Source organism: Patella vulgata, chromosome 3 (genome assembly GCF_932274485.2).
Source record: "Patella vulgata chromosome 3, xgPatVulg1.2, whole genome shotgun sequence".
Taxonomy (NCBI): Eukaryota; Metazoa; Mollusca; class Gastropoda; family Patellidae; genus Patella; species Patella vulgata.
This window is the reverse complement of record NC_065881.2, coordinates 23120569-23136868: the sequence shown is the minus strand read 5'-3', so window position 1 is coordinate 23136868 and position 16300 is coordinate 23120569. Positions and strand designations below refer to the sequence as shown.

At 33.8% G+C, this 16300-nt stretch overlaps 2 protein-coding genes across 2 annotated transcripts; one reads left to right on the top strand and one right to left on the bottom strand.

The window, feature by feature from the left end:
- The first annotated feature begins 184 nt into the window (after positions 1-184).
- Positions 185-3117, top strand: LOC126815773 (NADH dehydrogenase [ubiquinone] 1 beta subcomplex subunit 9). The gene is made up of 4 exons (XM_050541709.2): positions 185-341; positions 1508-1650; positions 2064-2119; positions 2722-3117. Exons 1-4 carry the CDS (start codon positions 241-243, stop codon positions 2851-2853), a joined length of 432 nt encoding a protein of 143 aa, XP_050397666.1. The 5' UTR covers positions 185-240; the 3' UTR covers positions 2854-3117.
- Positions 3118-7300: 4183 nt separating this feature from the next.
- LOC126815768 (chromosome partition protein Smc) lies at positions 7301-16259 on the bottom strand. The gene is made up of 5 exons (XM_050541694.2): positions 16227-16259; positions 13583-13741; positions 13134-13336; positions 11265-11467; positions 7301-10097 (listed from the first exon to the last, which is right to left on the bottom strand). Exons 2-5 carry the CDS (start codon positions 13704-13706, stop codon positions 9695-9697), a joined length of 933 nt encoding a protein of 310 aa, XP_050397651.1. The 5' UTR covers positions 13707-13741; positions 16227-16259; the 3' UTR covers positions 7301-9694.
- Positions 16260-16300: the final 41 nt, after the last annotated feature.

The window sequence follows — 16300 nt, the reverse complement described above, 5'->3', positions numbered from 1 at the left end:
TAACTCTATTTTAGAATGTTGATTACTTCCCCTTGACCAGTCTGAGAAAAATTATAAAGTCTTTATTTGACGCAACATTCCACTTTCATATTTGACATAGCAATGAAAAATCTCATTTAATTCAGAAACTTAACAAGCAATACAAACGTATGTAATGTTGAATCGTCCCGTGAAGTTTGAAATATTATCACCTACAATAGTCCCGCACAAACCGGTGAAGTTAATTCAATGTGATCCAAGATGGCGTACATGCAAACTAAAGCGATCACTCATGCATCAAGAGTTCGCCGTCTCTACAAACAAGCTATCCGAAGTTTGGAAGCCCAATACTGTGTGAAACCGTAAAAACCTTTTCATCAGTTTTTGCACATTATGACGCGACGTTTGCTCTCAGAATTTCAAGCATGTCTGTAACGACTGTTCACTGTCCGATGACATTGCTTTGACTTTTGACTTGAAAAATCACAATAAACAACCAAATTCAACACAAAAAAGTATCTTCCAATGCATCACCGTTATCCATGACATTAGTAACACATGATGCAGTGTTATACTGTCAAGTATGGTTAAATTAAAGATACATTCCCACAAACAAACTGGGTGACTTGATAATATATTTCACCATTTGGACTAAAAACATATTCAAACTAGGCTAATTAATTTATCAAAATTTTGCTTCAAATCCTTCTCAAATCATTGTAATTGTCAGGGAATACCCCTGCTATAAGAAATTGACCAAAAGAGGTCATGTGACTTACCTCTCTCGAACCTAACAACGGGTGCGAAGCCAGAGGAGAATTCAATGCATAATATATAAGACGATATTGGCTTTAATTGCTGATTATTTATCATAAATATCAAAGCCCAATAAATTCTCGGATAATCCACTGTCCAAAGTCGTTTTCCATGGTTTTTATCTCAGAAACTGTTGCACCAGGTCCAGTTTATCAACATATACATCAAGCGCTCACTAACGCTGAGAGATCAGACAATTTATGCTAGCAACCTTAGACGTCACTCGAGCAGACATCCCTAATCGCCGGGTGACTGGTTAGAGAAACCCTTATATATTTGTCCTGAGTGTTTTTCAGGAATCCAGTATTTTTCTAGTAAGATTGGATGTTTCTATTTTCCATCAAAATTGCCATACTTTTATTGGAAATAACCACCCGATAAATACTTTTCTGGGAAAGTATCTTTAAATTAAATAGTCCAACTGAAACAATCTCGAAGAAGTGTCAACATAATCACAATTTAGTATAATATAGGCTGACTATAACTTTAACAATGCCCTGAACGATTTTGTGGATGCTCTATGGGAAATAACATTTTAGATTGTTTGTTTGGAGACGAAACAGTATGAAATAGGCAGTACAAATATGCAATGTTTCATACATCCTTAATGTTGTGAGCTCTTGATAGTTTACAGGATGGGAGTGCTTTAGACTGATACAACGTTTATAAAGTGTCTTGTACCTGACCACCATTTTTTTAATTTTTTTTTCAGATTAGAATTTCGATACCATGCAGTTGTTATGCGCGCCAGATTTGATTCACACAAAAATGAAGTAGATATGAGAAAAGCTAAAAAATTATTGCTTGATGGAGAAAATGAATGCTTTGAAAAAAGTCTCGCGCAACCAATGCAATGTATGTTGAAATTTAGTTTAAAATGGTTATGGAACATATATCTGTCATTCTTCTATCTACTGCTCATTCTGGATAAGCCAAGGAACAAAATTTTAAGTTATTGTCTTTACCTGCTTTTAAATGGCTAAAAAGTGACTCTGATTTTTTATAATGTTTTCAAAGATTATAAATAGCAGGTTTATGTGCCATTTTGAAAATATAGATATAGTGTAGTCTACATTTTAAATTGAAGTAATGAAAAAATGCATTGCCTTTGATGGTTTATTGACAGATTGTAATTGACCATTCTACAAGTACAAGTCAATAAAATGATGTATGTCAGTACTACATATTACTACATATATATAATTTTTATGTCGCAGATTTGAAGATTTGCGTGAAATTAAAACCAATATGTAACTTATTTTTTTTAGTTCCATTTTCACCTGGTGGTGTTGCTTATAATAGAGTAGCTCTGGTTCCAGATATGGTGAGTTGATAATAAAAGCACACATTAATAGCATTTTTTTTTTTTAGATGAACTATGACAAGAATTGTCTAGATTGCATTGAATTTGTTAAAAAGATACATCTTTTGCACATCTCCCAGAATCAGAATAAAGTAATCTGACTGAAATTTTCAATATATTCATTTTCATTATCTATTATAGCAAGAACAACCAGCTCTTTATCTAAATCTTACATACGTCTTTAAATTAGAATTGATAGATTTGAATAATATTTAAGCCGAAATATTTTATGTTTCAAGTAACGGGAGCCATGGTGGGTAAGACACTGGCTCACTAGCCAGAAGGTTGCATGTTCGATCCCTGCATTGGTCGAGAAAGTTTATCAGGATTTTCCGTCGTGGTTTTCCCTTGTCAATGGTGCTGTATGGAGGGCCACAGTAGGACGTTAAACCCCATTTATTCCTGTCTTATTAAATTTTTATTAAATTAATCAACGCATACATTTAATAAAATTCACTCCGATATTAAGCAAACAACTGAGAAACCTACTCATTTAGACTTAATCTATGATTATTTTGAAAGAAAAGTTAATGAATATCTTTCAATGTTTCTATTTTATTTAGATACTCGACTCCTGGCATCCATTAGAAAAGGCTCAATATCCAGAATATTTTGCAAGAAGAGAAGTTCGAAAAAGGGAATTTATTGAAAGGTGGGAAAAAAAATATGGAAAATCAACGACTGCAGATGCATGAAAATAAACTTGGTGAAATAAAGAAATATAGGACAATAAATTATATAGACAAAGTGTGTTTTTCCTGGAATATACCATAATAAGAAACATATTAAAATGTGTTTTTGTCTGGGAATATTCTGTATTTCAGAAAGATGCAATTGTATGAACTAGTATACATTTGTGACAGACAAGGAAATGCTAATAGTAAAGATTATTAACTCTGATAGTGCTATACTTTTAAATGATCATCTGTACAATTTGAATTAAAAATGTTAAATCTTAATTCAATTTGATGGAGGGTTTTTATTTAATATTTAGTCCTTAGGCCAATTAGATACTAGTATGTGTTTTGAGCTATAGGATGTTCCTTCGTCTAGGATACAGTACTAACAACTGCAATTTTCTGTGTATGGTCTGGTATAATGTAAGGAGCCCTACTGTCCATTCCAAATTTTCCCCCTGTATCACCACAACTTAAAACTTATAGACTAATGTAATATGTTGGTTAAATGAAAAATATAACAGTAACAAGACATTCTTATTCTTTTGTCTTTTGAAGATATTCATTGCTGTCTATGCTACAGTGGTAATGCCAGATACTGCACTGATTTTGGGATTTGGGTGGTCAAATTATCTAATGCCTGCGCTTTAGACCATAAGATCTGTGATTAAGGCATGGTTGCTCTGGTTTTCCTCCCACTTAAAAATATTGAAACAAAATTGTACCATGGTAGTCCCGAAATGTGCTCATATTTGATGTTTTAGCCAACATCATCTATCTGTAAAGTTTTTCATTTTCAAATTCAATGAACCATTAAACGGATATCAACCAGAATTGGTAGGTATATTGCTTGGGTGCTAGCTTATTGAGATCACCTTGAAAAGGCAAAGTTATACTTTTACATACATTTTCAAATTCTTCTCTTAACCCACTTAGTGGATTCCAACTATATTTGGTAGGCATATTGCTTGGCTCGTATTCAGCTTTGTTAAATTAATGGGTGCCATATGGGCCGGACAGGGGCTTTTTTTTACGCCCACATTGTAGTGTGGAGGTATATTCAATATTGCTGTCCGTAATGTATACACTAGTGGGACGAAGAAGCCTTTGTAATTTAAACAATTACTTCTAGAGTTATGGGCCATGTTTCACTTTGTTGAACCTTGAGAACGCTTTTACAACTAAAGTTATCATCCAATCTGTATTAATTTTGTATGCATTATTTTAATTCGTAAAACAAAGACGACTAATTGAATTTCAGCCATTTCCATATATAACTTCAAAAGTTATTGTCCGATCTGTATTGTATTCATTTGCATTATTTAAATTAGTAAAATTTAGAGTTCTGACTCTTTGTTTCACTTTGTTTGAACTTTGTAAAATCTCTAAAGACTGATGTTATCATCTGATCTGAATCTCAGCAATTTCTGTTTATTATTTCTAGAGTTATGGTCCTTGTTTCACTTTGTTAAGCTGTCATCTGATCTGTATTAAATTCATTTCCATTATTTAGATTCATAAAACAAAGAGGCTTGTAGAATTTCAACAATTTCTGTATATAACTTATAAAGTTATGGCCCTTGTTTCACTTTGTCAAAAAGTATCATCTGATATATATGAAATTGATATCAGTGTCTTGTAAATGCACCCATTACCCTTGTCAACTGCTCGGACAATTTAGCTGCTGTGGATTTATGTTTCATTGCCTTGCAACCTGTCTTTTATACAATTATCAAATTTAGATGTTTTCACACATTTAAGACTTCTCTTTTGGTAATATGTTTCTTCTGTGGTGGTTACATGTATATACGAGGTCTGGCAACAAGTACAATCATTGAATGCATCATAGACATAAGAACTGTAACTGTTATTATTGTCTTCGTACCAGACCATCTTGTAAATCTACCTATTGAAATCACCAGAAATGGACAATACTGGTTATAGGTCGGTCATCAAGTACCTGCAACTCAATTTCATGCCGACATTGTCTCCACTTTAGGGGATGATGCCCCTTCCAATTCCACAGTAAAGAAGTGGGCTGTGGAATTTCATCGTGGCAGAGAAAGCCTTTATGATGACTCGCATTCTGGGAAACATCAACAGCAACCTGCGCCGTTTTGAAGCAGATCCTGATAATTTTTAGGCCAGATTTGTAACTATGGATGAGACCAGTATTCATTACATTCAACTTGAATCACTCATCTTTATACGCCCACATGGAAATGTGGTTGTATACTGCCATCGCCTCCGTCCCTTGTCCACACTTCTTTGTGAAAACTCTACAGACTACATATATGATCTGATTGTTTTGAAATTGATATATGTTGTTTACATTACTGAGATGAGAGAGAGAGAGAAATGGGGTTTAACGTCTACTCGACACAAACTAGGTCATTTCGGGTCATTTTGTATGATACAGTGCGCACATGCTAACCATTCGGCCATCCAACCCCCCTACTGAGATGAAGAATCCTATTTAATTTCAATAATTTTCATTAATTTCTTCTGGAATTATAGCCTTTGTTTCACTTTACTGCACCTTGTGAACGCTCTAACAACAAAAATTATCATCCGATCTGTATGAAACTTATATGCATCCTTTGAATTAGTGAAAAGAAGAATCCTATTGAATTCCAGCAATTTCCGTTAAAGCTGAACTCCGTTTACAAAAATACCGAAATAATTAAATAAAAAAAAAGTTAACACCCCCAAGCCGCCATACTTGTTTCCAATTTATGAAATAAATATGGCGGACATGGAGGCTTATGACCAGGCAAGGTTAGTCGATCTCACTTCCAGTTTGTTTCTTGTCAGCCAGCTGTACACATCCGGTTTTATTCTCTACACACACTTCACCGATTGCTCTATATTTTCCCAACAGTATACCAAATTATTGAAGATTGCAAAATGTCTGATCAGGTAAGCCTGTAAATAATTATATTAGTTATGGCTCTTGTTTCACTTTGTTGAACACTGTAAATGCTCTAATGACAAAAGTTATCATAATGATCTGTACGAAATTTATATGCATTATTTAAACTAGTGAAACAAAGAAGTCTACTGAATTTCAGCAATAACCATTAATTGCTGCTAGACTTATGGCCCTTGTTTCACTTTGTTGACCCTTGTGAATGCTCTAACAACAAAAGTTATGAAATTTATATGAACCATTTTAGTAAGTGAAACATTGAAGTCTATTGAATTTCAGCAACTCCATTTATTCTAGAGTTATGGCCCTTGTTTTACATTGTGAATGCTCAAATGAAAGAAGACATCATCCGATTTGTATGACATCTATATAGATATTACTTCCAGAGTTAAGGCCCTTGTTTCAGTTTGTAGCACCTTTTGAACCCTCAAACGATGAAAATTATAATGTGATCTGTGTGAAATTGCCTTGTAAATTCCCCCCCCCCATTACCTCCACCACCCTTGTTGACCGCTCGGACAATTTAATTTAGTTGCTGTGGGCATGTTTCGTTGCCTGGCAACCTATCCTCCTAGTAATGATGACAGCTGGAAAGTGATTACATCTTGAAGGGGACCATGTAGAAAAATAAATGGAAACCATCAACTTTCTTCGGGCTTGGGGACACGGTGGCTAAGTGGGTATGATGCTGGCTTGCTAGCCTGGAGGTTGCGTGTTCAATCCCTGCATTAGCCAAGAAAGTTCATCGTGATTTTCCAACATGGTTTCAGTGGTGCAGGATGGAGGACCTGACAAGGACAGCTGTCTAGTCATTCGGATGGGATGAAAAACCGATGTTCCGTGTATACATTGGCATGCACGTAAAAGATCCCTTTGCAGTTGCAATTCGATATAAGAGTAGGCCATAGTGCCGCTGCCCGGGTAAAATTTCCCCATCGCAGACGTATTAGTCCAGTCGGAGCAGAACAGTAGGATGTTAAACCCCATTTCATTTTATGTATAGATTTGTTCAACTAAAATTAGACATTTTCAAACATTAGATTTCTTCTCCTGAATCACTTAAAATTCTAACATATTTTCCTGAACACTTGATGGATTTCAACTTTAGGTGCTTTAACCTAAAAACATCAAGTTTGTGGGTTAATTTTAAAATCCACTATGAACTCTGTCCCAAGCTTTAAATTTACAATATGAATGGAAAGATAGAGATTGAAAAATTCTGAATTTCAATGGGGTTCTTCCTTCTGAACATCCAATCCATGCAGATTTGAAAGATAATAAATCTTCCAGAACACTGATCTGAAGAATGTTTAGGTGAAATTCTTGACCAAGGAGACAACAATATCCGCAAGGTTTGGTTGTCTGGCCAAATGACAAGATAACATGATAAAAATAGTCTGCATTGCAACTTGTGGGAGCTACCAATATTACAATTTGTAAACTATTTAAGTGGCGGCAGTATCTGCATATGTATGACAGGGATGCTATAAATACTCACTCCAAATTTAAGAAAGAAAACAATATAAATCCAGGAAATAGATTGATATTATAAATGTATGTATTGTAAAGGACAAGCAGAAAAATGTCTTATAAAAAATAGCAGAATACTTGTAAAATAGATATATAATATATAGATATAAATATATAGAACATTTTTAGCACAATACATTATATCACAGTATGGTTAAATATTACTCTATTTGCAGATACCAATATAATTTGTATAAAACTGACTAATTATAAAATTGTTATTGTCTGGTTCAATGACAAACATGTGCTCACTGACAAGTTGTACTTGTAGTGAGTATTTCTGTGGAAAAATTTGCAAAAAAATGACATTTCCAGTTACTAATTGCTATATAATTCTTTGCTCTCCAGAAACCAGGTGGCAAAACAACTCATAGGAGATAATCACTTATTGAACCAGGCCATACCAATCTACACATAGCAAATATAAACGTGTATAAATATAAGACACTTAGAACAAATTGGACCTGAGTCATTAGTAAAAGATGATACAAAATACAAATCAAGGATCATTATTTATGAATTAATTTTAGGAATATAGCTCAATACTCAAAGTAGACAAAATTGTGTATCATGAATACATGTATATCACATCAAAATAAATAAATAAGGCTCAATAAAAATTAAAGATACTGTAGTAATATTTATGAATACATGCACATTATTTTGGTTTCTGAAAAGACTTCGGATGCCGAGATTCCTGCATCTGTATTTAATACACATTAAAGTGAGCAAGAAATTAATGCAGGGCTTGCCATGAGGAAAATGATGGCAAGTAATTAAGCACTCACACAAAATTGACCTTGCACAAGTATGGCGAGTGGTTAAATTTACTTCCGCAAATTCGCTTTACATGAGCAATAGACCGCACATCAATGAAGACAAAAAATCGGATGTGGAATAATATAGTAAGTTGGAATAATTACTTATGGATCAGGGTTCTTAACCCATTTTGAAATGAACTGGCCAGAAATGGGTCAAATGAAGTCCCCATAGGAAATAGGGTAATTATAAGCCCCATTCCCTTTAATATAACCAGGGTAATTATAAGCCCCATTCCCTTTAATATAACCAGACGTCAACAAAAACAATTCTTGGTAATGTTGTATAATGAATAAGCTAAAATATGTGATTACCACAAAAAATAACGACAAATAGGTATATTGTACACCCTTCTGAAAATTTTCCATATTAAATTCACGTCAGTAAAATTTCTGAATAAATTACTGTCTTCGTTTATTCAATGGATAAAGCGAAATAAGATATCAGTTGATCGAAAATTTGGATTTTTTTTACTACGGCCAGTATTAGAAAATGTTGCTGAAATTAGCTGATACGGCACCATGGCATTTTTTCATATTTGACACAAATTTTTGGTTTTGTCTATCACGTAACTTGCAAAGTTTTTATTCATTCTAGATGATAGACAAAACGCACAATGATCAAGTAATAACCATAATTGAAATTGGTTTATAAAATGAAATTTCGTACCACTATGATGACATATCTTTCAATAATATTAAACGACAATATTTTAAAAATTAAGCCTCTGTCAGCATAAAATAAATAATCTATAACGGTGAACGTGTTTTAAAACTAAATCATCTAGAATTGCTGGTTTATTGACCTAATTCCAACCGATGTATGTCACGTATCATTGGGATTCGGTATCGGAGATTCTGTCGGAAAAATATTAATGACTGTTTCTCGGGATATTCAATGACTATTTAAATTTAACTAACAACTGGCCAGTGAAACCATTAAATGTATGATTTATTTATTATTTTAATATCTACAGAGTGTTGAAAAGGGCACAATTCCTGAGATCTCGATTCACAATCCATGCCGAGACCATCTTCATTTGCCACGTGGCTTTTCACAACTTACTGGACCTGGTATGAATAATCAGCAAGCTTGTTAAATATGCTAATTACTCAAATTATGAACCACAAGGCCGATTCTCACTAAGGTATGACTGTTATTGAGCCGACAAGCAAGTTGATTGACTTCTTAATCAACAAGTAATAATTAATGCGTTGTAATTAAGCCAAAAGTAGAATGGTTTGTAAAAATGATAAATATTGACCCAAAAGGCAATGAGTTTGATAACAACTATCCACTGAACGATGTGAGCGAGCGACTACTCTCACAAAGTGACTAAACTTGCGTGCAGGAGTGATCGCTCGCATCTCGTGGCAAGCCCTGATTAATGCGTCTAAATTTGTTTTTATATGCAATTTTGTTGTTATATTACAAAACTAATATTATTGAGTAGTTCCCTTACTGAAATCGGCAGCTCAAAACAATGAAATCGTCAATCTCAAATAAAGAGTATAATATTATGACAAGCCAGATTCGTTTTCTGACAAATTATTTTAGCAACCAAGATCGGTTTTTAAGCCATTAACTTTCAAATTCATCCAGATACAATGAAGGTAGCAGATAATCAGATTGTCCATCATCAAAAAATTTCATTCTGTCTATGAAAGTTTGAAACTCCTGTCTGATCTCTAGTAAACTTTTCTTAAGTTTAGATTTGACAGTTTCAACTTTCACAATCTCTTTTTGAAGTTCATCTATTACGGAGTTTTTATCCAGAATCACTTTCTCAATTTTTTCAATTTCTTGTTGATTTTGAATCATTAATTGACTGATATGCTTGTTAGCTTTAACCACTTCTTGATCAATAGCTTCTTGAACTGCTTTTATTCTCTCTTGATCTTTCTGTTGAATGATGGTCTGTATGGCTTCATCCTTTTCTTGAAGGGCTTTAGTTTTTATATCTTCTAATTCTTGTGCGTATTTCCTACAATTTGAAAGATATATTCATTATAATTTAGTATTTCTGGATTTATTTATAGTATTTCTGGATTTATTTATAGTATTGACAGTATAACAGAGAACTTATAGAACACTTTCAGTCAAATGTTCACAGTGCTTTGAATAAGATTACCCTTAAGGCAGAACACTACCTAAGAATTTCACATTGATAACAGAAACTTGTCATTTAGTGTAATATTAGTATTTGATGTCCCAAATCAGATTTGATAATTTGAGGGTAAAATGTTAAGTGGTTGCCATGGAAATGGATGTCATACTGGATTTTTTATATATTCACGGTGGGTATGTTAGGAAATCAAAATCTTCACCAATTTTATTGAAACATACTACCGGTATTTGTGGTTTGGAATAACATATATAGACATTAAAGAGTGCAATAAGACATAAACTTTACTATTTGACTGTTAATAAAGAACATTATATATCCCAAATAAAACAAGTGGGCGTGGCAAAACACACAACAAACAAGATTTTGTACACTAAAATGTCCAAATGTATAACAAACACTTTGAAAATCACCTTATTGCACACAGTAGCTATAGCACTAATCATATTCCAAAGATGAGACCATTATCTCTCTTGGATTTTGAGAATTTGATTTTTTAAGACCTGATATGCATGAAAAATAGAGTACGGAAAAATGCATGTTAAAAGTTTGATTTACCTTTATAAATGACTAAATTTTCAACACTACCTGGTATATAATATGAAGGCTAGATACAACTTGAAAGATCAGCAAATTTTGACTACATTGGGCAATTTGAGCTGATATCAAACTTCGACAGATCATTCTATACACACTGTTTTATAAGGTAGTGCCCTGCCTTAAGAGAGAGGGAAATGGGCGTTTAACATCCATGCAACACTAGGAGTACTATATTATGGTATATTTTATGCCAATAATCTGGTAGCGTGCAGGAGTAACTGACTCCTTGACACATGAAAACCAATATTGAACCCAAGACATGTATAGAAAATATAGGCTTTATGATCTACAATGCACACATTAGACCATTTGGCAACTCCCCACAGGCTAATTTAGATGTGCTATTACTAATAGTATTAGCAGTAACAAGCTCTATGCAAATGACATTAGATTTGTACTCACATAGACTCTGATTTATGGTCTCACCTTGCTGATTTAGTGGCTTCTATTTCAGAAGTTCGTCTTTCTTGATCTTTGGCCACCTCCACTGCTTGTTTTAATTGCTTGGCACATTTCTCTTCATTCTTCTCCACAGCGGCCTTTAATAGTTTCTCACCATTAGCTCTTTCGGTCTTTATCTGTTCTATTGCTAACTTCTGCATGGCCATTTCAACCTTCAAGGCTTCTTCCTAAAATAATTCAACAGAAGAATTTGGTTGTGATATATGATATAGCATGCTTTTTTAATTAAGAGTAACAGGTTATTAAATGGAAATAGGCCTTAAATTTTTATAAAGTCTATCATTCAGACAATATTCTACTAATATCAGTCTTAATTGGTTTTGAGTCTATCTAAGTCAATGGTAGATTATCCAGTCTTTTATTTTAATATCATGTACTAAATCTAATTTTGGCAGTCAGGGAGGTAAATAGCCCTAAAACAAGATGTCAATGCCTATGAAATTAATTTTAAGAATTGTTATTTCAGAAAAAATCTATTTGCATTGCCTGTTCAACACCCAACTGAAGTTTTTTATTGTAAATTTATCTCTTGAAATATCATATCTATGGTTTTTATTAATCCTAATTCATTGTCACGATTCATGTTTGTTTAATAATGCATGAATTAGGGGGTTTTATTTTGGGAAGGGAAGCAACTCTTTCTTAACTTTAGCCATGGCTCGAAATGTTCGCCTGTTTACTTGTCGCCGACAGGCGATTTTTTCGTCTGACAGGTAGCAAATAAAACTACCCGTCGTTTGCGACAGGTGGACTAAATTTTACTTGATGTTTAGTAAATTGACCACAATACTCACGTCCACGTCACGTATATTTAATTATTTGTTTCTAAATGCAAGAATTAAGCACCGAAATATCGCCATTTTTACTGTTGATATTTTAAAATCTGAATTCTACAACTCAACGGCAAGTATTCGATTTAGTACGGAAGTGTGGTACCATGATAATCTGCGGAATTCACATGGATACGGATGATAGAATTGTACGAATCTTCGAGTCGTTGATCCAAAGCAGATACGCCTACTTTCAAGAACTTTTAGGTATTCTGATGTCGAAGAAATAAAAAGGTTTCATATTACGATATTTAGATGGAGCAATATATGTCGAGACATAAACAAACGTGTGTGTGTGTACCTACATGTATGGATATGTGTGATGTGATTAGTCTTTGTGTTTGATAATTGAGAGTGACAGGTTATTTACTGAAGCGACAGGTAGCCTTTTTTTTAAACATTTCGAGGCCTGACTTTAGCTCAAAAGTTCCATTGCGTAACTGGGACATTTGCCTAGCCCAGGCTCTCCATACGGTAAAAGATAATCCTCAGTACTTTGAAGACTAGGAGATTCTGGGTGTCTTTGACTACTATTTATGGTATCTTTTTTTTTTTAAAGTATCTATTTTATGGCTGTTGGAGCGCAATTGACTGACAGGTAAATTTCATTACAATTCAGCAATTTCGTTCTTGACAATATGATGATGTATATGCATTTCTGAAAAACTGCTATTACTGTACATTGTAACCAATATTTTCAACACTTAATAGGACTCAAGCGCCTGATAAACCAGCCACGGATGCCCCTTGGGTGTAGTACCGTGCGTCACAGGTACCTGTTCATACCTTGTCAGACAATTAGTAACGTACAGGTACCCGTGCTTGGTCTTCTAGCCAAGGTATTCTAGCCATCCTAAGGTCATAAGGGTTCATAATATTACAAAAGAAACATTTTGCATCCATTTCTACCCTGGGAGGCTAGTAGGCCTAATGTCACTCATGTTGTTGGTGTCCAAAGGGTTAAAGTCATTTTAAACCTCCTTTAAAATAGATTTCTTCATACCTTGATTTTGTGTTCTTGTTCTTTCAGAACTTTTTTGACAGCCAGTTCCACTTCAAATTTGGCTTCATTTTTTACTTTTTGTATTGCCTCAGCTTGACGGAATTCAGCTTGTTTCCAAATTTCTAGTTCAGTTTGTTCAATAATAAACCGTTTCTCATCTTCCAATTTTTGTAAGCTTTGTCTGTGAACATTGTTACCAATACCTTGAAGAAAAAATTACATTTTTAAATTAAATGTGCACTTAAACAGCAAATAAAGGAGATTCAATAAGAATATCAGTTAATTATCATCAATATAATGTAAATGCTTTTCCCAGATTTAATTATATTCTTTCATTCTGTATCTATGACGTATATTGTCAGTGCCGTGGACCTAAAAAACACTTGACAGATATATATACAAGGTTCTAACGCTTATTATATAATTTATAAACAGTTTTTTTTATATACCTAAGATTCTCTGGTGAGTGAAGTTTTGTATTACAACTGGCTTAGTTTCTTCATATCTTCTTGGAACATGGTGAAGTCTAGTTTTGGAGAGTGTTGGAAAATTAAAACTTATCAGTTCCGTCATCTCTTTATTTTCTTCTTACAGTTTGACAATATCATCTGTTAAAAATTCAATTTTTAAACATTACAATTACATGGTAAGCTTATACTGGTATCAAATATTGTGACATTTCTATAAACACTTTATTAGTTTTCCAAAGTACATAGGTTCTGATCAGCTGCAAATAAATATTAAACATATATTTATCTAAATTATCTCCCTTTGGCTGTAAAGTTTTTTTAAGTGTATAAACTAATTAAGAAATGTCTGACTGAAAGAGAATCAATGGCATACACAATGGCACTAACTATACTAATTATTGCACTACAAAATATTATTTAATCTAAATTTAGCCGATATATATCTGGATATCCCTCGTAAATATGCAGAGCGGGGCGGGAATCGATTTTCAAATCCTGTTATTTAACTTTTTCAATTTTTAATATACCTGTCATGACAAGACTTATTAAGTTAGAAAAGAAAAAAAGCTAATCTTAGAAAATATAACCCTTTAGTTTGAATAAATGATTATTGTTATCTCCACAATTTATTATTTCAAGATGAAAATTATGCGAGGTGTCAAGGAATGTAGTTAACTAAATTATTATGTAGTTATTTTGAGAAACAAAATTATTTACGATAAAACAAGATTGTCTACACATTAAATACTTCCGTAAAATCAGCTTTAAATTTAAAAGAGGACCCATCTACAAAACCGGAAAAGGACAAAATGATATAATAACAGAGACCATATGTTGTGTTCTGCATTACATAACCTTGTTTGACAAAATGAAATAATTTTTTATGGCACGTCAGCATCAACCGGGCAATAATGTGCCAGACATAATTATTATGGTCCTTGATTTTAGACGTACCTATGTACCGGTAATAATAATTACATAACAATTGTTTTACTTTTGTTGAAGGCTTCATGATAAATTAGGTTACAATTGGTTTGATCATCACACCAGCCTAAATTCAAGGCAAAGTCTTAAGCAAAGGAATAACTAAGCAACCCGCAATGTCTTTTACATTATAGACCGAGTTATTATTGTGTACGTCAATAGCCTCCTTACAAATTTCCATCATGGGTCAGTTCAGGATAAAATTTGTATGTAGTTTATATCAATATCAAAATGCTACAGCCCTAGGGGCCAATTAAATATTCAAGTCAGCTGGACAAACAACTGTGGTCTTGGATCCCGTAAAAATAAAAGTTATATTTTACTGATAGGCCAAAACAACTCTAAGCCAAACCAGCGACCCCAGACCTCTTCTAATATCCAAGTTAACCAGGCCAAACATGGCTGATATTCAGTACCACAATTTTTCAAGAGAGAGAGGTTATATAACTTGACCTGAAATTGGTTCCCTTGTGTAAGAAAATAATGGGATGGCAATTCCAGGTAGGCCTATGTCACTAAGTTTTAGCCGTTTTATTAAAAATTGAAGAAATGGCAAGCAATTTTCATATCGTAGTCGTCATAGTGTCACCTGGAATCGACAGCAGGCCCTATACCTAGCATGTTAATAAATTCAAAAATACATGTAGTACCGGTATGTCAGGTGTTTTTAATTTGTGAAATCTATTAATTAGACATTAATTAACTTATCCAGACCATAATAAACTCTCGATGTCATCGCTAGCCTGCGATATTTACTGGATTATAGGATCCGATCTGCTGCTCTACGTTCATGATTAAATCAAGAAATGGATAATCGAGATTATGTATTTTATTGCACCGACTTATGATGATTGAGGCTAGGCCCAAAATTCAATCCCTAAATTCTCGGTTCAGAGGGGATCAATTTGACTGAAATTTTGAGCAAATTCCCTTTACATTATGATTACCCAGTTTTTAACTATTATAGTGAGAACTGCCAGCTCTTTATCTAATCTCCTATATGTATCTTTAACTAAATATACACAAATGAAATGAAACGAAATGGCCGGTTTAACTTCCTACTGTTCTGCTTCGAACTATGGGCTAATGAACTTGAAGACAGGCATACACCATATACAGTAACAGTGTGCTATGACTAAGTGAAATTTTGCCAGGACAGTGGCACTACGGCCTACTCTTATATCGAATTACAACTGCCAAGGGATCTTTTACGTGCAAGCCAATATGTAGGCCTACACTGGACATAGATTTTTCGTCCCATCCGAACGTTTAACAGTTTAGATTAATAGAATTTGTATTTATTGTCTGAAACTTTTTTAAGTCCGAACCGTCGTTTATGTGGAGTAAGAAAGGTCGCGGGACCAAAACGTTCTGCTACCCCCGCCCCCATATTTGAGGAAGAAGGGGCGATCATCATCACGAAATAATTTTTCGGCCTAACCAGCCTATTCAGTAGTGGTAGGTTAGTTAGATTTGAAACTTCAGCGTCACCTTTTTTTTTTATAATTTGACGCCAACAGGAAATTAGATATAAGTTATACACTTCTACTGACAATTACGCCTTATAAACATTTTACAAAGTGAATTTTCTTAAAGTTAAAAATCATTATCATTATTGTAATGAATAAAATTCTCTTACCCGGAAGCCATAAGCGTCGCCTGTAGTCATTGGATATGGGTGGCGAGATCTCACGGGATATCACGAGAAGTACT